The sequence below is a fragment of the Canis aureus genome, chromosome 5, assembly GCF_053574225.1.
Source record: "Canis aureus isolate CA01 chromosome 5, VMU_Caureus_v.1.0, whole genome shotgun sequence".
Lineage (NCBI taxonomy): Eukaryota > Metazoa > Chordata > Mammalia > Carnivora > Canidae > Canis > Canis aureus.
In genome coordinates, this window is record NC_135615.1 from 80529230 (window position 1) to 80552371 (window position 23142).

A 23142-nucleotide genomic window follows, 5' to 3' on the forward strand; every position below is an offset into this window, starting at 1 on the left:
GGGGGTCCCGCCCGCCTGCCCCTGGCCCACCTGAGCCAGATTGGAGCTAGGTTTCCAGCTGCCCAATTTTGCCCCCGAGGAGGCAGCAGAGGGAGGAAAGGAGGAGTAGGGGAATGCTGCGAGGGTGCGTGGGAGGGGGCCTGGGGGTGCAGAGCAGCAAACGGACGATGCCCAAGTGGGTAGAGAGATTGGAGGGTCAGGCGGAGGAGAGGAGCCCCCAAGTCCCGGGGTCAGGCCGCTCTTCGGGGCGCCCCCTGTGCTCCGTCCACTCTAAGCACCATGGCAGGGGGAGGAGGGGGCTCAGGGCAGCTCCTCCAAGCCCAAAGCAAATGTGGCCAGTTCCTTTCCGTGAGCACCCGTGGGGCCGGTGGGGGGCGGGGAGCAGATGCAAGGCAAATGGGCAGCTTTTCCTGACCCCCTTTTCCTCTGCCCCCCCCCAAAGTGCTTTGCATAAGCCTCTCGTGGCTCTCTGCCATCTAGGCCACCAGTGGCCACGCAGGTGTGAACATGGGGCCCAGGGCCTGCGGAGGAGCCTCGAGAATCGAGCCTCGCGCTCGGGGATTGAGTGGGTTTGTCCGGTGTGTGCATCAGTGTCCGGGGCTTTCGTCAGGATCTCAAAGGGATCCTCGCCCCTGAAAGGTGAGGAGGCACCGAGTCCATCTTACAGCTAGGGAGACTGCAGCCCGGAGACAGGCCGTGACTCGCCCAAGGGCGGTCGGGGCAGGGTGGGCCGGGAAGCCAAGACTCCTGACTCTCTGTCCAGTGCTCCTTCTTCAGATGTTGGTCTTCAGAGAGATCGTCCCTATCGAGGGGGCCCCGTATTCCTTTCTCATTGGAGCCTCTCAGGAGCCACCTCTCCCTGCAGCCCCCATTAGGGTCTTGGATTTCTCGGAGTCACATACTTGCTGTGTGGCTTTGGAGAAGTGACTGTCCATCTCTGAACCTCATCCTCCTTATCTGCAAAGGGGAGACGTGACAGGAGCACATCAGAAGGCAGTGAGGATGAAGTGGGATGACGGGGACGGAGAGGGCTCCACTCAGCGCCCGGCACGCCGTGAGCCCTCAGAGCACGTGAGCAGCGGAAGTGACCATGTGCATCGCCACCATCATCCTCCAGGCTTCGAGGCGTGGACGCTGCGTCCCTGTGTGTCCTGGCTCTGCCACTCGGGCCCTGATGGTGGGCTCACCCGTGCCCGCTGGGTGAATGGCTTTCTCAGGCTCCTGCGTCTACAGCTCGGGGGGTTAAGCGCTTGGGCCCCTGGGTCTACTACGTTCTACTGGTGGTGTGACTCTTGGCAAGGGGCTTAAGCTCTGAGCCTGCTTTCTTGTTTTAAAATGGGAGTAAACACGGCTGCTGGGACCCCCGGGTGGCTCAGCAGTTTAATACCTGCCTTCGGCCCAGGGTGTGATCCTAGAGTCCCGGGATCGAGTCCCACGTTGGGCTCCCTGCAGGGAGCCTGCTTCTCCCTCTGCCTGTGTCTGTGCTTCTCTCTCTCTCTATGTGTGTGTCTCATGAATAAATAAATAAAATCTTAGAACCAAAAAAAAAAAAAAAACAAACCATGGCTGCTGTGCAGAGTGTTTGAGAGAATTAACATAACACCTATGAAGTGCCTGGCCGACCCCCCAGCAATGCGCCCTACAGCGGGTAGCTGGCCTCGGGGGTGCCAGCAGGGCATCCTGGGAGCGTTCTGGGGAGGCCGGGGTGGCCGTGGGTTTGGGGCACGTGATGCAGGAGGGAGCAGGCTGCAAAGGCAGGGCCAGGGAAGATGGCTGGGGCGGGGGGCGGGGGGCACAGTCTGCAGGCCAGGGGCCCAGAGGCGATGCCGCAGGCACTGGAGAGTCCCAGGAGGGGATAGAGCAAGGAGGGATAGAGCCCTGCTTGAGGCTGTCAGCGTGAGGCTCCCAGAGAGGTCTAGAGAGGAGGTGACAGGGGGTCTGAGCTTGGGTGTGGCAAGAGGGGGAGAGGCCTGGGGAAGACCCCGGGTGAGGGAGGGGGGCAGAGGGTGAACTCACGCTGGATCTTTTGACTTGTTGATGAGGAGGGTGGATCTGAGGAGGGTGGATCCAAAGTGGGCCTCCCCTGGTACAGATGAGGAAACTGAGGCCTGGAGAGGGGAGAGCCAGGCCCAGAACCCACTTCTCCAGACAGCCGGGCACGGCTCTTCCTTTTGTTTCATGGCTGGGGTTTCCCCTCCCAAGCACTGGTTGGCATCGGCCCAGAGAGGGGCAGGGACAGGCCCAAGATCACACAGCAAATCCTGAGTGTCTCTCCCTGTCGTTCTCACCGCCTGGAGGATGACTCCACCCCAGGAGAGGTCCAGGAGAGGGAGGGGCGCTCCCTCTGGGGCTGCTAAAGATGTCCAGCTCCCTTTCAGGGCAGCTTCACGAAGCTTTGGGCGTTTTCAGCAAGGTGTCCGCGGTGCCCCCGGGGCTGTTCATTTCCTTCCAGGAAGGGACAGTGTTGGGTGACCTTTCTCTGCACGCCGCGGCTCCTGCCGTCTTACGTAGGCCCCACCCCCACCCACCAGGCTGGGATTATGATCTCTGTTACAGTAGAGGAGAGATCAGAGAGGTTATTACCTGCCTGTGATCACGCAGCAAGCAGTGGATGCTGAATCCGGGTTGGCCGGAGTCGGGTGGCGTCAAGCTCCCTCGAGGGCGGACGCACTCCTGGCGGGAACAAGTCAGCCCCGTGAGGTTGCTAGCGGTGCCCCGTGATGACACGGGCGGGAGGGTGGCTCCTGGGCTCTGGGGCCAGGGATGGCGTCCGAGGGGAGGCAAGTCTCCCACCAGCCCTTGAAGGAGGAGCCGGGCTAGGCTGGGCTGGGCTGGGATGCCAGGGGGGAGCATGGGGTTCTCGGTCAGCTTTCTGGGTCAGCCTCCTCTCCCCACCGCCCTGGGACCCAGGGGCCCTGATGGGACCTGTCTGCCTCATGCGTCCCACAGCAGGTGCCCCAAGGCTCCCACTGGGCCACGCGTCGTCAGGGCTGGCAGGGACCGACGCAACAGTAGGCGCACAGGGTCTGTGATCCACATGGGTGCCAGGTCTGCGGGCACCTCCCCCCTCCATCCCACTGCTTGGAGGTGGCCCCCTTGACTTTGTGGAAATCTGTACCTTTCCTTTTTGACAGTACACCCGCCCCTTGGCGCACGTGCGTGAGACCCCCAGAGCAGGGGGGTCATTTAGCAGAGCCGAGCAACGGATGGTTGGCCTGACAGGTGGCAGCTGCCCCCTGCTCCCCTCCCATTGTCTTTGCTGTTTTTTTTTTTTTCTCAAAGTCAGGAACCTCCTAATGTAATATATCATGGAGATTAAGAGCCAGGTCCTAGAATCTGACTGTGGGATTTAAATCCCAGCTTTGCAGGCAGTGCAACCTGGGGTGGGGGGTGGGGGTTAGACTTCTTCGTGCCTCCGTTTCCTCATCCGTGAAATGGGTCTGGCACCAGCCCTGCTTATCATGAGCATTAAACGAGATGGTGAACGGCAAGCACGCAGCGTGATGCCTGGTTCTTACTGCCAGTGGCTGCTGCTCCTGGAACACCTGCTATGGGGCCAATGCTACCTATGAATTATTGTGTGCCAGGCTCAGCTTGAGCTCCATTTGCCAGACTACTCTGCCCCCTTGGATGAGTACCTGGGTCCTTTGCTCCCAAATGTTGGCTACGTCAGGGGCATGAGACCTGTCCTCAATCGAGTGGCAGAAGGCTATAGGGAGTGTCCAAGTGAGCAGGACATGCTTTCTCTACTTCCAGGTGGGATTCTCCTAGACCACCCAGGTCCCACCATACCCTAGGAAGGGACCATCCTAGTTCCGGCCCCTTCCTTTCCCCCCAGAGTTCGCAAATCTCTCCACCTGTGCCAGGTGCTTTCCCCGCCCCACGGGCCACGGCGGGGCCACCATTATGTAAATGTCTGTGCAAATCCCCTGATGTCAAGCTGCCAGCTCTCTGATGAGGCAGGGCCACCTCCGGGGACCCCCACTTCCCAGCCATGGGACCCCGGGCCAAGGTGGTCTGCTCCCTATTCATCCTGCTGCAGGTCCTGGCTGAGCCGGCTGAGAACTCAGACTTCTACCTGCCTGGAGATTACCTCCTGGGTGGCCTCTTCACCCTCCATGCCAACGTGAAGGGCACCGTCCACCTCAGCTTCCTGCAGGTGCCCCAGTGCAAGCAGTGAGTCTCCAGTGTGAGGCTGGATGTGGCGATGGGGGTGGGGTGGGAAGCCTGCGCTGGTCCCGTGGTCCTCAGGGGACCAGGCCAGGACCAAGGGCTTGAAATGCTCCTCATCCATTGCAAAACCCCTCATCCTGGGTTATCCCCACTGGCCCCCAGGGAGAACCCACACAGTTCATGTCACTAAGATCTTCGGCAATTGTGTTCTGAAACATGGAGACCTGGTAGGCCCAAAGTCACATCTCTTAATAAAGAGTTACAAGATATTTGAGCCTGGAGGGGTTGTAGAGACCGTCAAAATCACCCCCACCTACTTTGGCAAGTGAGTCCATGTGAAGGCCTGGTCTAGAAATCAAGGGTTACTCCTTTGGAAGGCAGAAACATGGTTTTTCTGTAGCAGGTTCTCAGACCGGAGGGGAATGTTTGCCTTTCTCTAGGGCTGTGGTTAGGTGGGTGGCGGTGCTTCCAGGATGGGAAGGATTTCCTTCACCCGTCTCACGGGGTGGTGGCATCACTCAAGATTAGGTGGACCATCTTCATGCAAGCAAGGGATTATGAATTAAAGACCTAGTGCAGAGAGGGAAGGCATTCTGAGAGAGAAGGAAAAAGGAAGGGATAAAGGTGATAAAGGGCCAACTGTAAGAAATGCATGCTTTTTGTGATGTTGGGGAAGATCATGTGCTGATTTGAGAATGGTGAGGGTGATGGTGCCCTGATGGTACCAGGCACATTGTTGAATGTTCTGATGCCTGTGATAGTGGTGGGGAATGTTCTGATGCCTGTGATAGTGGTGGGGAGACCAGTGAAGTAACGGTGGTGATGGTGGTGATGTTGATAACATTGATAGCAGTCATACTGGTGATAATGCAAATGGTGAAGAGTATGGTGATGATGATGGTGGTGGTGATGGTGGTGATGACGGCGATGATGGTGATGATGATGATGGTGGTAATGATGGGGATGGTAATGGTGGTGAGGATCGTTGTGGTGGTGGTGATGGTGATGAAGATGATGATGGTGATGAAGATGATGGTGATGAGGGGGATGGTGGTGATGGTGGTGATGAGGATCATGATGGTGATGAAGATGATGGTGCTGGTGTGATGGTGCTGGCAGTATTGGTAGTGGTGGGCACAGACATGTGGTCACAGTGATGGCAGTGATGATGATATTGTTCATAGGGAATAGTAGGTGCATGATGTGACAGTGATGATAGCGATGGCAGACATTGTAGTGGGTAATGGTGATTGTATCCGTGGACATTGGTAAAGTGGTGGTAGATCATAGGGATGGTGGTAGTGGTGACAATGGTAGTGATTGATGGTAGCCACAAGGATCATAATGCCAGAGGTGGTCATAGGGATGATGGTGAACCTAGAGATGTGGTATGGCATGGTGACCACGATGTGATGATAAAAATACCAGAATATCCTGGAATGGCGCTTTCTTGGATAACTCCTGGGCTTTCCTCTGGTAGGCAGAGGAAACAAGCAGGCTCTCCCAATCCTGCCCCTTCCCACTCTGGACCTGCTTCCTACCCCACCCTCCATGGCTTCCCCAGGTATGAAATGAAGGTGTTGGGCTACAACCTGATGCAGGCCATGCGCTTTGCGGTGGAAGAGATTAACAACCGCAGCGACCTGCTGCCCGGCGTGCTGCTGGGCTATGAGATAGTGGATGTCTGCTACATCTCCAACAACGTCCAGCCCGTGCTCTACTTCTTGGCACGGGAGGACTACTCCCTGCCCATCCAGGAGGACTACAGCCACTACGTGCCCCGTGTGTTGGCGGTCATTGGCCCTGACAACTCCGAGTCCACTACTACTGTGGCCCATTTCCTCTCACTCTTCCTCCTTCCACAGGTGAGGCCCTGGCTCCTGGGGGAAGGAGCTGGGGAGGGGGCAGAGGAGGGGTTGTCTAGAGGGCTCGCTTCCCCCCACTGGTCATGAGGGGAGAAGGAGGTGGGAAGCCAGGTCAGGATGTCAGCCCCAACCCTGGGAGGGAAGCCTGGCCTATTCATGAGAAGCCTAGGCTTTGGAGACAGACAGACCTGGGCGTGCATCTTGGCTCTGAGTCTTGGCCATTTTGAGTCACGGAGCAAATCTCTTAACTCTTCTGAGCTTCAGCTTCCCCACCTATAAAATGGGATGATGAGAGTTCCATCCTAGGACTGTCTGAGGCTTAAAGGATTTAACCTCTGTAGGCATTTATAGGATACAGTAGCTGGTCAATTATGTAATGGTCGTTATCTAAGGCACCTTCCTTGCACAGAAATGAAAACCCAGAAAATGCTCAATATTATCCTGTACAGTTGCCTAGTACAGGGTCTGCCACATAGTAGGTCCTCAGAAAAATGCCACTAGTATTAGTACTATTATTGTAAGCGTCATCATCATCATGATCGAAAATGCCTCAACCAGTTTTAGTTGGTCTAAAACTTCAACACATTAAAGAGCAGCTAGCGCAAGAAGACTTGGCACACAGGAGGTAGCTGCAAATACTGTATTTTTGCTGACATTTTTATTATGCAAAGCACCAAGGGTCTGACACACAGTAGGTGCCTAGTAAATGTTAATGTACTTAGGTGAGGCGTCTCGTTCAGGACTAAACTCATTCTTTCATTCCCTTAACAAATATTTATTGAGCTCACCCCCCAGTGGGAGAGACAGGCCATGTCAGGAAGCGCATGATAGGGCTGTTGGAAAGTGAGAAGTGCCATGCACAAAGGTAAAAGGCAAACAGGGTGAGGGGGGCTGGACGGGTCGGTGGACAGATGGAACGGGGAGAGGGAGGCTGCAGTTGCAAGCAGGGTGGTCGGGTGAGCCTTGCTGGCAATTGAACAAAGGCTTGAGGGAGGTGAAGGGGTGAGGGAGGTACGGAGGTGTCTGGGAAAAGAGCCCTCAGGAAGAGGGGGCAGCGAATGCAGAGGCCGGCAGGTGCCTGGATTCGCTTATGGAACCAGGGAGCAGAACTGGGACCCGGGAGAGACTAGGAGGAGATGAAGTCAGGGAGGTGAGGGCCGGGGTCAGTGATGGAGCCCCTTGGGGGCCCCTGAAGGACTCTGACTGTCCCTATGTGACTTTCGGAGCTATTGAAGGGTTTTCAAGTGCCTGCCGGGTCACCTGGCCGCCGCCACGTTCAGCGGAGACTGTAGGGGGAAGGGTGGGGGGATGCTTTGGTGGCCTGGCGAGGCCCTAGCTCATGCGCCGGCAGGGGTCCCCTCCCGCAGATCACCTACAGCGCCATCAGTGACGATCTGCGGGACAAGCAGCACTTCCCGGCCCTGCTGCGCACGGTGGCAGGCGCGGACCACCAGATCGAGGCCATGGTGCAGCTCCTGCTCCACTTCAACTGGAACTGGATCATCGTGCTAGTGAGCAGCGACGACTACGGCCGCTACAACAGCCAGCTGCTCAACGATCGCCTGGCCACCCGCGACATCTGCATCGCCTTCCAGGAGACGCTGCCCATGCCGCAGCCCGACCAGGTGGTGACAGAGTGGGAGCGCCAGCGCCTGGAGGCCATCGTGGGCAAGCTGCAGCAGAGCTCGGCGCGCGTCGTGGTGCTGTTCTCGCCAGACCTGATCCTGCACAACTTCTTCCGCGAGGTGCTCCGCCAGAACTTCACGGGCGCCGTGTGGATCGCCTCCGAGTCCTGGGCCATCGACCCGGTTCTGCACAACCTCACCGAGCTGCGCCAAACCGGCACCTTCCTGGGCGTCACCACCCAGAGTGTGCCCATCCCGGGCTTCAGCGAGTTCCGCATACGCCGCACCCCGGTCCGGCTGCCTGAGCCCAACAGGACCAGCCTGGAGGCCACCTGCAACCAGGAGTGCGACACCTGCCAGGACACCACCGCGTCCTTCAACAGCATCCTCACGCTCTCCGGCGAGCGCGTGGTCTACAACGTGTACTCGGCTGTCTACGCCGTGGCCCATGCATTACACAGCCTCCTGGGCTGCACCCAGGCCTGCTCCAAGGAGGTGGTCTACCCCTGGCAGGTGAGGCCCACCCCGTGGAAGGGCAGGCATAGAGTGGTTGTCATGGAGACGCTGGGTGCACCTGCTGGGCTCTAGCCTTCCCATCTCATGCTGGGTTCTGGGCAAACTGGCGGGAGAGGTCATGGGACATGCCCTGCCCTCCAGACACATAGAACCAGAAATCCTTCATAGTGACAAAACTCCTTTTTTTTTTTAAAATGTAATCATCGCCATCCAAGGTGGCCTGTCCTGGTAGGAGATTTGGGTGAAATTCCCTGGAAGGGAGCCTGGCAGGCTGTGGGGGCCCCAGGTCCCCTGCCATTTCTCCGGATAAGAGGCCTCGGGGGCCCACTTGTGTACTCCCTCCTCTCTCTGAGGCCCTACTTGAGGTTTACGCACCTCCTCTCGTTCCAGGTTTGTGTTGTCTGGATTCCAAGCTGGAATTTAAAACTGTGTTTTTCTGACTTGCACTTACACACACGCACACCCAATCAGGAAACCCTCATGGGGGTGAGAGGTTTTACTGAGGAGCAGAGGAGCAGAGGGGATTCACATCAGAGACGCACACCTCATACCTAATAACCCGGCATCTCTGTGCTTGAATGGCTCCTTGGCTTTTTCGTGGTTTAAGGTTCAGGCACTCCTCCAACCCTTGCCTATATTCTGTCTTTATTCTCTGCTTCCTCCCCTTTTTCTGGATCCCCGATCCCCAAATACCTGTACACTTCCTTCCCAGAGCAACCTAGCTCTTTAAAAAAAAAAAAACCCTCCTTCCCTTAATCTATTTATTTGTACCTCTGACCCACAATCTCAGAGCCTAACCTTGCAACCCTAAGAGCTTATTTTCTCTAAAAATGCAGTTATTCTTTAAAAGGAATTCTAGTGCCAGCCTGCTAGACATTATATTTTATTATGGGTGCTGCTGTGTTAATAATACACGTAATTATCATGGGTGCTTTACTGTTTATTTGAGCATCAGTAGGCCCCGAGGGCCTGGTATACATCGCCCTACCCTGTGGCCGTCCTATGAGGTTGATAATCTACAGAGAGGAGGACTGAGACAGGGAGCCAAGGTGACCCAGCGGTGATGGTTTCAGAGGGAAGCCGCAGACCCCAGCTTTGAGCCCTGGTGGGCCCTTTGACCCCCTCGTGGTTTTCCCACTGTGCTCTTCAGCTCTCCCAGGCACAAGTGCCAAGAGCTGTGATGAAGGACCAGTCAACTTCTTCCCTCTCCTAACAGTGGAGACCAGAGAGCACCAATCATAGCAACCAGAACACCCTGCCCATTTACTGCACATGCACTATGTGCAGGCCCTGGCTGGGCCCTGTGGGAGCACCAGACCGTCCCCCTAGGAGGGAGGGGGACAGCCAGTAAGCTCTGTCTCTGCTGAGTGCAGCAGGAGGGAAGAGTTGTACTGTGGCGGCAGTGGGTTGGGGGGGGAGGGGTCTGCGGTGTGCAAGTCACTAGGAGCGAGAGGGGCCAGGAAGGCATGGGACATTCCAGGAGGGGATCGGTGGCCTGGTCGTGTGCTCAGCTCACTGTGGCCGAAGAACGGGGCAGGAGGGGAGCCGCAGGTGACATCGGAGGACATTCTGGGCCCGATGACGTTGGTGGTGCTTTGTTCTGGACCCAGGAGGAGCCCACAGAGTTTCAAGCCAAGCACTGAGATGCTGTTTTTGAGACAATTCATCAAGTCAGGTTGGGGTTGAGGCGGCGGGGGGATAGGGACAGGAAGCAAGGAGCCCCGCTCATCCTATGCAAACGTCACCCAGGGTTTCCACTGGTGTGAACGGTGTCACCATGGGAATTAGGAAATGATGCCTTTTTGTGTGGACACGTTGGACCACGATGCCTTTGGCTTGGGGTGGACGCTGCCCTACAACAGGTGCATGGCTTGGTGGGGCGGGGGAGCTGGGCTCCAGCTGTCCTTCCCCTTTGCCCTAACGGGCCCCCCACCCTGACGCTGGGTCATGCCATGCCACCTTGTCGATTTTTGTGATAAAACCCCAAATTTTTATTGTCTATTTACTGGCTTTCTTGTTTATTGACTATTCCCTACCCCACCCCCACCCCCAAATGTAGGCCGGGAAAGCAGGGACCTTCCTTCTTTCCTTCCTTCCTTCCTTCCTTCCTTCCTTCCTTCCTTCCTTCCTTCCTTCCTTCCTTCCTTCCTTCCTCTTTTTTTCTTCTTTCTTTCTTTTTCTTCTTTAAGATTTTATTTATTTGAGAGAGAGAGAGAATGAGCAGGGGTGGGGGAGGGACAGAGGAGGAACGAGAAGCAGACTCCCTACTGAGCAGGGACCCCAATGCTGGGCTCGATCCCGGGACCCCGAGGTCATGACTGAGCCGAAGGCAGATGCTGAACCAACTGAGTCACCCAGGCGCCCCAAGCAAGGACCTTTCAATCCTATTTAGTGTCGTATCCCGAGCTGCTGGCACTGGGTCTGGGTCAGAGCTGATGCTCAGTGAATGTTTATTGAATGAATTAATGAACAGAGGAGCACTTACTGTGTGCTAACCCCTTATGTGATTTGCCATCTACCCCCAGACACGCTGTGAGTAGACACTGTTACTTGATGATTGTTCTCCCACATTAGGTCTAGAGAAGTGACGATCACCCAGCTGGGGAGTGGCCAGGGCAGTGGTGGGGGGGGGCGTGGGGTGGTAATGAGGCACAAGGGCAGGGGCAGTGGGGATGGAGAGGCCTCAGGTGACTAGGATACTTGAGGATGGAGGCTGGGAGGTCACACTGCCCGTGGTGTTGGGGGGCTGGGGATGCGCTCGGGGGCACGCTCGGGAAATCCAGGCTGGCAGAGGGCAGAGGGCTTTGGCGGTCCCAGGGAAACTGTTCATCAGGTTATGGAATCATAGAGGGTGGAAGTTGCAAGGTCTTAGAATCTCCAGGTCCAATATTTTTGTTTTACAAATGGGGGTGGGGATGGCACCCTTGTGGCATTTGCCACGTGCTTGCCATCTCGGCATCTCAGGTACAGTCCCTCTGTCCGTCTGTCGGGGGGAGAGCTTGGTACTTAGGTTTGAATCCCAGCTTTGCCACCACTAGCTCTGCAACCTTGGGCAGGTTATTTAATGCATCCGGGCCTTGGGTTTCTCATGTGCTAAGCAGAAGGAACGCTAAGCACCGTGCTGAGCTCTGGAGGGGACTGACCGCGCTGTGTGTCCATGACCCGGTGCAGATAGAAGCTCCGTGTCTTCCTCTTTCCCCTCTTCCATGTCTGACACCAGTGTCTGGACAGTGATAATCCAGGCCTCCTCCCCGTCAGGAGAGTTGCAGGGAGGATCCTTTCTGACCCCTCTGTCAGAGCCCTGGAATCTGGGGTTGCTGAGCCCAGCCTGGCCAGGTCAGTGCGGGGATGGGCCTGGCCACCAGGACCTGGCTCCTTAAGGCCTCCACCATCCTCACCCCTGCCAGAGGCCCACCACCTGCGAGGAGCCTTCCTCCTCTCAGCTCCCGAGACCATTGCCCCCAGTCGCAGCATCATGTGCAAATTCCAGAGACTTCCAGAGCCTGACTCTGTGGTCAGGGTGGGAAGAAGGCGAGGGCCCAAATCCCTTGGCTAACTGTGTGTCGGTCCCCGAAGGGAGGTCCCCCAAGATACAGCCCAATAGACTCTCTCATTTATGGTGGGAAAATCTAGGAGCTAGATTGATGAAATATCTAAGTTGGAAGTTCCCTCAAGGGGTCAGCACAGAGGTTCAGTGACTTACCCAAAGACACACAGCAAATTGAGGAAAAAGCTCAGATTGGAATTCAGGCCAGAGGATGCCCAGTCCAAAGCATGTTCCAGTTTGTACCAGCTTCTGCATGCTCAGAGCGACGGGGGACGATGACATGGGGAGAGACTGGAGACTGGCCTCTAACTGGGGGGAGGCAGGAAGCCCCCAGAGGGACAGGGGCAGGTGCAGCTGACCAGGGCAGGTGAGGGAGGCAGTGGACTCGAGCTCAGCTATGGGTCCCCGAGGGGTGGCTGAGTGACTTCCAGGGAGAAGGAATAAGATCAACACTTCGGCGGGAGGTGAGTACTTACTCGTGTTGAGGCACCGTGCTAAGTTCCCAACATAGGTAAACTCTCATTTGTTGCCTCCGAGCCCAGGAGACAAGGTTTTTGTTGTCCTGCTTCGCTGAAGAGGAAACTGGGGCTCACAGAGGTCAGGCAACAGGTGCAAGGCCTCATAGCAGGTGGCAGAGCTGGTGTCTAAACCCAGAGTATCCGACCCCAGAGCTGGAGCTCTCAGCCCCCACCTCCCGGGTGGCCCCCTTCTCAGTCCTCTTGCCCCCTTGTCCCCATGTGGAAGTCAGGCTAGGGGGATGGGAAAATTTCCCCCGGGTCCGGCCCCAGCTCTGATGCCAGCCTTTCCCTTTGGCCCTTCTAGCTCCTTAAGGAAATCTGGAAGGTCAACTTCACCCTTCTGGGCCACAATGTCTTTTTTGACAAGCAAGGGGACGTGCTCATGCCCATGGAGGTCATCCAGTGGCAGTGGGACCTGAGCCAGAACCCTTTCCAGAGCATCGCCTCCTACTACCCCAAGCTGCGGCAGCTCAAGGCCATCCACAACATCTCCTGGCACACCGCCAACAACACGGTCAGCTCTCTGAGGGCTGGGGCTGGGCACCGGCTCACCCTGGGGTGGCGAGGGCCCTCTGGACCCAAGATCCGTCACTGACAGCGGGTGGGGGGGTGTCTGTGCAGTGGGGGGGGGGCGTCTAGGCCCTGTCCCTCCCGTTGATAAGGCCTAGGGTTTCTGGCTCCCCGAGACCCAGGGGCTCAGGGGCTGTGCCCAGTGAACGTGTGCTGGACACGCGTGTGCTGAGGACTCAGCTCTCACGTCAACCATTGCTGGTGCTCCCCGTACGGTAGCTGTACCCTCAGCTGCGTCTGGCACCTGTCATTCCAAAGCTCCTCTGTTTTACCCTCTTAGATGCATAACAAGCTGTCAGAGTGGTGGTGGTGTGTGGGGACGGACAGGGACCCAGCCTCGTAGGAGGGGAGGGGGAGGGGGAGGGGATACAGAAGCTCCAAGAGCCTTCCTCATCTGGATCCTCTCCCCGCCCCATCCCCTTTATCCTCAGTTCCCAGGGTGCTTGGTGCTGCCGTTTCTGAGTGTGGGGATTTCTATGGAGTTGGTTGGGTGGGGGTCTTGATTAGTTTGCTGCCCACCGGGGACCACAGTCTTGGGGGGCGTAAACCCAGACATGTAATCTCGTGGTTCTGGGGCCTGGCAGTCCGACAGCAGTGTCAGCAGAGTTGGTTCCTTCTGAGGGCTGTGAGGGAGAATGTTCCGGGTCTCTCTCCCAGCTTCTGGTCATTTGCTGGCCTTTGCTGGCTTTCCTTGGCTGGGGTGGTCCCGCCCGACCTCTGCCATCACCCCCATATGACATTCTCCTTGTGGGTGAGTTGGGCTCCAAATCTCCCCTTTTGTAAAGACATGGGTCGTATTGGAGTAGGGGCCCACCCCACTCCACTAGGGCTTCATTTTAGCTCATTACATCTGTAACGATCCTATTTCCAAATAACATCACATTTGGAGGACCTGGGGGTTCAGACTTCAATCTATGAATTTTGAGGGGACACGATTCAACAAATAACAGCATCTTCGCTCGGGTTTCTCCCAGAAAGCAGAGCCTGAGGCAAGGGTTGATGTGCAGATAGTTTATCCCAGGATATGCTCCACGGGAACAGGAGTAGGTGATGGGGGAGAGGTCATTAGGAGCAGAGGAATGTTCTCAAGCTGGGCACCGCTGCGAGCTCAGTGTTAGCAGGACCTTCTGAAGGGCCACTTTAGAATGGCCCCCAAGGGAGGGAAGAGGGTGGGATGGGTCCATGGGTCTGTACTGCCCTCACCTCCTGTGGTTGGGGGTCACCCCAAGGGGCGTTAACTCCCTGTGCTTCCGGGTCACAGATATGTGAGTGCCCAGCAGTTTCCCACGAGCATCTCACGCCATGGCCCCGGGGCAGAGAGAGGAGACTGAGTGTCGCTTAGATGAGGTGTGACAGGCAGCGCCTGCATGGAGTGGTTGCTGTGCCGTAGCAGGAATAAAAGGAGGTGGGCCTGAGAAAACGTGAGGGAGCCCACAGAGACGTCTACTCCTTGCTGCTCTCACTGCGATGATGTCCCTCCCTGACCCAGTGGGGTGGAGCCTGGAGGGCGGCAGCCAGCCCAGTGCCCTCACCGGGAGCTGAACGGACCTCCCCATAGGCCCTGCTGCTGCAGTGGGGTCCCCGGTGGAGCGTCTACTCATGCCTCCCTCCTGCCACCCACCCTGGAGTGTCCTTCGCCCTTAGCCACTTGGCCGCTGGGGTGATCCAGACATTCATCCCCAGGTATCTGAGCCCCTGGTCATCTTGTCCTTGCTTGCCTGTGGCTATGGCAGTTGTCCAGCGGCAGTAACGACCAGGCCACCGCAGCCAATCTCCCGGTTCCCAGACCTACTCCTGCCCGCCCTCCCGTGTGCCAGCGACTGGCTCCTCTCGCTCTTCCGAGTCACTTACCTCCTCCTTCCTTGGCTGTCTCGTTCGCTGGCATGGGGCCCCTGAAATGACCATGGGGGCAGCAGACAGCCTTTGCTGTCTGCTGATGGAACCATTCCCTCTTTGGAGGCCAGAAGCTGCGTTCTAGCAAGAGTCCGGGCTTGAGGGGATGAGACGCTCTGGTCTCCCGGTGAGCCCCCGAGAACTGGGGTGAGCATGGCCGATCCTTCCGTGGTTGCTGAACCCCCGTATTCCAGCTGTTGGGGTCACAGTGCTATGTACCAACCTCCCATTCAGTGCTTACACCTCATCCTATAGGGCAGTGGCCCTACTCCCAAGGTGGTGTCCCCAAGCCGGTACCCGACCTGAGCCCTTAGTGTGCCATCCCGTCATCTTGATAGGTTGGGTACATCTAGGCGACCGGTATATGTTGGGACCAGTGGATCCGGGGGTCACATGCCCTTGTCACACCCCCTTGGCCATACAATAGGTCTTTTGTCTGATGTGATGTTTTGGGGGGGGACCCATGACGCTAACTCATTCAGTTGTACGTCTTTGGATCGCGGCTCTGCCCTGCGGACACGGGAGGCGAGTTCTCACACGGGCGCATCAGTGGATTCCTCGGGGAAGAAGACAAGACACCCGACGTTGTAGACGCGCCCGCGTCTGTGTGGAGTGGAGGCAAATCCAGGGCTCAGCGTGGTCTCTGGGCTGCAGAGTGAGGTGCTCGGCAGTAGCACCAGCTACGCCGACCACGGGGGGCGGGGGGAGCCCTCTGCAGCATCCCCGACACTGTGCCCCCTCTGTGGCCCATTGCGTGAGCCCCGGGGGGCCCAGGGCAGAGGCCAGCTGACCTGTACCGGAGGCTTCATCCTTTCCGTCTGGCTCTCATCACTCCCTGTTGCTTGGATTGGCATTCCCATGAGACACAAAGGTCGTCGTGCTTAGTACTCACTCTCGTGGATCTCCGCACCCCCCCACCCCACCCCAAATGATCTCATTTCCACCCTTCCAGCCTTGTCCTTTCTGGGCCCTCCAAGCAACCAGCCAAGCCATTCATCACTGCCCAGCAGCCCAGGAATATCCATACGCCAGGACCTTTCCCCGTCCACACAAAGTGAGCAAGCGTGTGCTCTGCTTGCAACTCTACACACAAGGGACATTGTCCCTCGTTACTATCTTGAAAGAGGAGCTTAGTATGGCGACAGTCCATTTTAAGGTCATGCTAATATCAAGCTATGAGTGTAACACCTGTGAATCACTGATTTGAGGAATACACCTGTTCCCTCTGGCCCTGCTTTGGCCTGATCCCAAATGCACCATTTCCGTTGCATTGAGACTTGCCACTCTTCCTGCCCGACCTCAGGACTCCATCAAGGGTCACTTGACATCCCCGAGGCCACGTGCTCGTTTCCCACAAAGGCCCAGCAGGGCACAGGAGCTGATTCACAAACAGTGGAAGGCATGTTGCTGCTGAATCGTGCAACTCTCTTACTGGGGCTTGCCCATCCTGCCCTGTGCATCAGTAGATCTCCCTGGCCGTGTGGCCTGAGTGGCTAGGAGAGCGGGGCCTGCAGCCAGGGTCTTCTTCGGAGTCTTTCTCTAGGCTTGTCATTCTTTACCTTGAAACCGTAAGCCGTCTGAGTCGCCTGCTGAATGTGGGCTGGAGCAGGATTTCCAAGAGTGATTTGTGCTGTCCCCCACATCTGGAGGTTCATCAAGAGTCATGCTTCTGTAAGGGCAGGAGATGGAAGATGAAATGACTTACCTTTTAGCCTAGAGAGGATGACCTTGACCTGGAATTTCCCAGACCACGGGACCCCTAAACCCCTCACTGACATGACAGGCCTCCTCTGAATCTTTGAAAGGTTTATCGTATACACTTATACCTGAGGATTCGCATCCTAGTTGGCCATAAAGAGTCCTTGCTACTTCCTACTCACCAGATCCTATTAGTACGATGCCATGGTTACAGCGGACCAGCATGATGTTCTGCAGAACGTCGGAGCTACCTAGTTCCGTGTAGACCAAACCCTGATGGAGAGTAGAAGAGTAAGCTCAGCTCTGCCGTAAGACCGTAAATGTTGAGACTTAAAACCATAAAAACAACTAGAAGAAAACATGGGGCACAAGTTTCATTTGAGAGCTTTCTTCTCTTTTTGGTAGTCAGTGATAGCGGTGTATATTCCTCTAAGTACTGTGTTCACTACGTTCTATAAGTTTTGCTATAGATTAATTAAAATTAAAAAAAATATGGTAAAAAAAACCCATAACATCACATTTACCATATCCATCATTTACCATCACATTATCCATACGCCAGGACCTTTCCCCGTTCACGCAAAGTGAGCAAGCGTGTGCTCTGGTTATGTTCTGGTTTTGTTTATTTGTTTATTTGTTTTTATTTTTGTTTTTTTTTTTTTTAAATAGTAGCCATCCTAATGCATGTGGGGTGGTCTCTTGCCGTGGTTTTGATTTGCATTTTCTGATTGCTGAATGAGCATCTTGTCGTGCTTATTCGTTGTTTGTATCTCTTCCTTACAGAAATCTCTATTCGGGTCCTCTGTCCCTTTGTTTTTTGTTTTTTGTTTTTTTGTTTTGATTTTTTTTCCCTCTGTCCCTTTGTGAATTAAGCCATTCTGTTCTAGGGGTTCTTTATATATTCTGGATACTAATCCCTTGTCAGATATATGATTTGCAAATATTGTCTCCCATTCTGTGTGTTGCCTTTTTACTCTCTTGGTAATATCATCTGAGGGACAAGAGTTTTAAATGTTCATGAAGTCCTGTCCAGGACATCACTGCCAGCTCCAGCATCATGACACTCGGGCCCTATGTTTTCTTCTAGTTGTTTTTATGATTGTAAGTCTCTCATTGAAGTCATGGTTCCATTTTGAGGTGATTGTGTGTCGTGTTAGGTCTAACCTTACCCTTTTGTATGTGGATATCCAGTTTTCCCAGTACCATTCATTGGAAAAAAGATTCCCCTCTGCACGCACCCCCCCCCCCACTAAAAGGTCTTGGAACTCTTGTCAAAAACATCATTTGACTCTATATGTGAGGGTTTGTGTCTGGATTCTCTATTCTGGTTTATCGGTCTGTATGTCTGTCTTTATGGCAGCACCATGTTGCTTTGATTACTATAGCTTTGCAGTACGTGTTGAAATCAGGAAATTGAGTCATCCAGCTTTGTTCATCTTGGAGATTGCTTTGGGGACCCCGGGTCTCTTGAGATTTATCTGATTTTAGGGTAGGTTTTTCTATTCCTGCAAACAAAAAAGAATCATTGGGATTTTGGTAGGGATCGCATTAAATCTGCAGATTGCTTCGGGTGGTATTGACATTGTCGCCATGTCGAGTCTTCCAAGGCATGAATGTGGAATGTCTTTCCATTTATTTAGGTCCTAATTTCTTTTGGAAATGTTTTGAGCTCTTCTCCTCTGTTTCACCACTGCCTGTTTAGCGAGAACCACCACCGTTTGCCCTGAGCTATTGTGACAGCATCCTACCTGTTCCCTGGCTTCCGCTCTGGCCCCTCACGGTTTAAACTCATCATGGAACCTGGGACAATCCTGTTAAAAGGGACTCAGATCCTGTCATTCCTCTGCATGGAATCCTTGCCTGGTTTCTCATTTCACTCAGAGTGAAAGTCCAAGTATTTCGACGTGACCTCTTTGAACTAATCTGCTGCTGCCCTTCACGTTGGTGCTCAAGTGACACGGGGCTTACTGCTCAGTGACCATGCCACGTCCCTCTTGGCCATGGGGCCTTTGCACAAGCTGTTCCCTCAGCCTGTGCAGATCTCCTTGTGGCTTGGTTCCTCACAGCCATCAGGTTTCTGCTCCAGTGTCAGCCGCTCAGTGAGACTACCCTTGTCCACCTTGTTCGATTTTGCAACCAGCCCCTCCTTTGTGTTCCACCCCCTCTGCATGGCTCTGCTTTTCCTCCTGGTATTTATCACCACTTGTCAAGTTACATATTCAGATGTGAATTGTGTCTTTTCCCTGTGAAGGTATTGATTCCTTGGGAACAAAGACGGGGCCTTGTTTGATTCGCTGCTGTATTTCCAGTGCCTGGCTCAGTACTTTTTTCAATGAATGAATGAATGAATGAATGGAGTGAGTGAATGAATAGCAGGTTGAGAGTCCATGAGTAAGAGAGGGTTAAGTTGGTTACTTAGGGAAGAGTGAAGAGATGAGTTCAGGAGGTGGTGGGGTTGTGGGGGGAGGATACATGGCAAGGGGGTGGTAAGGCGTAGGTGTGGACAAGGTGCTCACGTGTGTTGGTGTGCATGTGTGTGGTCCTGTTGGAGGCAGAGAAGACCCCTGACAGCCTGGAGAGGCTGGCGGGGGATCAGATGTTTTATTTTGGCTGATGGAGAGTCTCTGAGGTTCTTCCAGGAACAAGAAAGCAGCAGAACAAGACGTCTGGAGGTGTCATCTGATGACCATGTGCAGGAGGGATGACGGGGGTGGAGCAGGAAGACAGGTGACCTCTCAGAGGCAAGAAAGGAGGGGTTCAGGGGCCAAGTGGTCCCACTGCGGCTCCCCTTGTGTGGGCCCCGGCCCTTCATAAGCGCGCTCTCATAACACCCTCCTGTTTGGGCATCAGGATGATTTTTGTGCCACCTGAATCTGGTTGGGCTGCTCCCCCACTCAGGAACGATGGCTTCCCACTGCCCCTCCATCCTTAGGGTGCCACACAGGAGCCTCCAGGATGTGGCTCTCCCACCTTGCACCCTTCTCCCGGTGCCTGCTGACTCCCTTCCATCCCCCAGCCTCATTGCCTTTACTGTTCCCTCTGCTTGTAATTCATCTGTGTGTTCACTAAACCAGGGAGGGGAGGGGGGGTCCTCTATTCTACAGAAATTGAGCGGTAAGAACAAGAGACATGGCCACTGCCTACCTGCTCTTATTCAGCTGAAAACCCCTGCCGCTCCGCAAAGGCTGTGTCAGACTCTTAGATGCACATGGCAGAAAGTGGTGTAAGCACAGAGTGAAGTCGTTGCTTCCCATCATTGAAAACTCCGGGGGTAGACCATGAGACTTCAGGCACGGATGGATCCAGGGTCTTTCTCCAGAGCGCGGTCCCTTCCTTGGGAGTGCTCCCCCTCCATGGAGGCAGGTGGCTGCTGGCAGCCCCAGAGTCATATCCTGTCTGTTTGGCAACCTTAGGAAGTCTCTGTCTCATCGGTTGGATGCTGTCATGGGAAGAAGGTGGATCCGGTGTCAGGCAGGCCAAACTAAGAGGGTCCCTACAGACGTCCAGTTCTAATGGCAACTCCTGCTCCTTCCCCATCCCAGACGGGGGCCAGGCTTCCCTCCCCAGAGCATCCTGCTGGTTGGTCTCAGGGGCTCTTGTCCTCCTCCCTCCAGATCCCCGTGTCCATGTGTTCCAAGGACTGCCATCCTGGCCAAAGGAAGAAGCCTGTGGGCATCCACTCCTGCTGCTTCGAGTGTATTGACTGCCTTCCTGGCACCTTCCTCAACCGAACTGCAGGTGGGACTTGCAGACCCGCACCCCTGCTCCCCACCCTCAGCCCTGCCCTGCTCTGAGAGCAGGGTCTCTGGAGTCTCCCCCACAGGATGTAAGTGTCCAAAGGCCAGGGACCATGCCTGATTCCAGTGTATCTCCCTAGGAGTTGGTGTAGAGAAAAATCTTCAATGCTCGCTGCTAGGGAGGGTGGGAGAAGGAACAGCCCTCCACCAGGCAAGGCTGTCACTGGTCCCCACTCCACGCACATGTAGCTGAGGGCTCAGGAGTGTCAGACCAGAGAATGTCCATTGGATGGATGGCTGGATGGATGGATGAGTGGGTGAATGAATGAATAAATGAATGTCTCTGTCCATAGAAGAAATGTTTCTGGCAGACGGGACAGGATCTGGTTTATCTCTCTGACCTCCCAGTGCCTAATGTAGTGCAGAGCGTATCACGTTTGCTCAGTGAATTTTGATTGAGTGACATCCTTGATCAGAAGAGCTCATACCTCCCCCTATAGATCACAAACGCCGGGAAGGTGCGGACAATGCCTTCTCTCCCTCTGTTTTAGTGTTGAGCACCGTTCACAGCTGGGGCTTAAATTATTTTTTTTCGTGACTTCCTCATCAGAGTACTTACCGTGGGCCCAGCAGAGCCCAGAGCCCAGAGCCCAGAGTAGGTGCCCAACAAAAATTTGTTGCATGATTTCACAGGCTGTTCCCCTACCCAGTTGGTCGGTTCCTGACGGCAGGGGGCTGGCTAGGTTTCGCCCACGTCTCTGTCCTCCCACCTCAGGTGCCCATCACCCACTGTGGAGGGTGTTTGAAAAAAAAAATGTGTTGAAGGAATTCTTTGGACCAATGTGTGAGTGTCTATGCCACCAGAGGGTAAGGTCTCGGGAGCAAGGAATTACAGTTGTTAGGATCCGAGTCAAGGGAACCTCGGTTCAAACCCTGCCTCTGTAACGACCACCTGGCTGAGCCTCGGGTTACTCATCTGTGAAATGGGGTTGCAGGGAGGAGCTGATGGGCCAGTGGGTGTAAGAGGGGCAGTGAGTGGTGGTGGCTAGGCCGGTAGGCGTTGCCCTCAGCTCGCCCCCCACCCCCGAGGCCTGGCCCGGGGCGGGTGCAGAGGATGGGGGTGCTGCCAAGTGGGCGAGGCTGACGGGAGCTGCCGTGGGCTCTTGCAGACGAATTTGACTGCCAGCCTTGCCCAAGTTACGAGTGGTCCCATAGGAACGACACCTCCTGCTTCAAGCGGCGGCTGGCCTTCCTCGAATGGCACGAGCCCTCCACCATCTTTGTGGTTATGCTGACCATCCTGGGCTTCCTCAGCACCCTGGCCATCATGGTGATCTTCTGGAGGCACCTCCACACGCCCGTGGTTCGCTCGGCCGGGGGTCCCATGTGCTTCCTGATGCTGGTGCCGCTGCTGCTGGCGTACGCCATGGTCCCCATGTACATAGGGCAGCCCACGTTCTTCTCGTGCCTCTGGCGCCAGACCTTCTTCACCCTCTGCTTCACCATCTGCATCTCCTGCATCACCGTGCGCTCTTTCCAGATCGTCTGCATCTTCAAGATGGCCAGGCGCCTCCCGCGCGCCTACGGCTACTGGGTGCGCTGCCACGGGCCCTACGTCTTCGTGGCGTCCTTCATGGTGCTCAAGGTGGTCATCGTGGCAGGCAACGTGCTGGCCACGACCGCCAACCCTACTGCCCGCCCCGACCCCGACGACCCCAATATCATGGTCCTGTCCTGTAACTACCGCAGGGCGCTGCTGTTCAACACCAGCCTGGACCTGCTCCTGTCCGTGGCGGGCTTCAGCTTCGCCTACATGGGCAAGGAGCTGCCCACCAACTACAACGAGGCCAAGTTCATCACCCTCTGCATGACCTTCTACTTCACCTCCTCCGTCTCCCTCTGCACCTTCATGTCCGTCTATGACGGGGTCCTGGTCACCATCCTGGACCTCTTGGTCACCGTGCTCAACCTTCTGGGCATCAGCTTTGGCTACTTTGGTCCCAAATGCTACATGGTCCTCTTCTACCCAGAGCGCAACACGCAGGTCTACTTCAGCAGCATGATTCAGGGCTACACCATGGGGAAGGACTAGCACCGCCCACTAGGGCTGCCCAGGGGGCCCAAGGGCTCAGCTGGGAGCGGGGGGGAGACGCAGACGGGGTGGGGAGGTGGAGCTGGGTGCAGGTCGCAGTTTCCCGGTAGCTGTTTGGCTTGCTAGGCCCTGCCGCCCATTCTAGGAAAACCTGCCTAGGTGGGGACCCTACTGGTGTCCCCGACAGAGATGGATTTGAGCAGCCTACAGTCTCCATCTGGTGGTCACAGCGGATGCAGGCTCGTTCCCCTCCCTCCTGTTCCTGGGGAGCGAAGGCTGGGCTGCAGGGGCCGGGACGGGCTGGTGTCAGGGGATGTCTGCGGGGCGGCGGTGTCGGTCACTAGCTGCCCCCCTGTCTGTGCCTCACCTCCCAGACCCCCCCCAGACTGGGACCCAGCTTCTCTGAGCAACGGCTGCGCCTCGGGGCTGCTGCGCCATAAATGCATGTGAATAAACCTCACTTGGGTGACGCGAATGAGTTTCCTTCTTGTTTCTAGAGCGTCCCCCCTTCCCCAGAGAAAGATTTTAGTCAGAGACTTTGCTTTCTAACCCAGCATTGCCACGCCTGAGCTGTGTACTTTGGGCCAACTGCTCACTGTTTCTGAGCCTCGACGTCCCCGTCCCTACAATAGGAACAAGAGCTCCTTCCCAGGGACACTGAAGGGTCAGAGAGAATGGGCGTGGAGTGCATACAGTAGGTACTCAATAAATGCCAACAATTGCAAATCCGCATGTCCCTTTAACCACCAGAGTCAAAATAGGGCCGTGTTTCATTTTTACACCCAAATGTCCATGGTACTAGCCTCTGCTGCAAACTAGGTTGGCCTAATTCTGGGCATCGTCTCGGGGATGCTTGGGCCTCACACGTGCTCCAGAGCCAGCACGTGCCATGGCACCGCCACCTTGGC

The 23142-nt window shown here is 55.6% G+C and overlaps 1 protein-coding gene across 1 annotated transcript; it reads left to right on the plus strand.

The window, feature by feature from the left end:
- The first annotated feature begins 3994 nt into the window (after positions 1-3994).
- On the plus strand, positions 3995-22672 carry TAS1R2 (taste 1 receptor member 2). The gene is made up of 6 exons (XM_077899405.1): positions 3995-4176; positions 5738-6038; positions 7406-8176; positions 12549-12758; positions 20020-20143; positions 21312-22672. Exons 1-6 carry the CDS (start codon positions 3995-3997, stop codon positions 22232-22234), a joined length of 2511 nt encoding a protein of 836 aa, XP_077755531.1. The 3' UTR covers positions 22235-22672.
- The last annotated feature ends 470 nt before the right edge of the window (positions 22673-23142 follow it).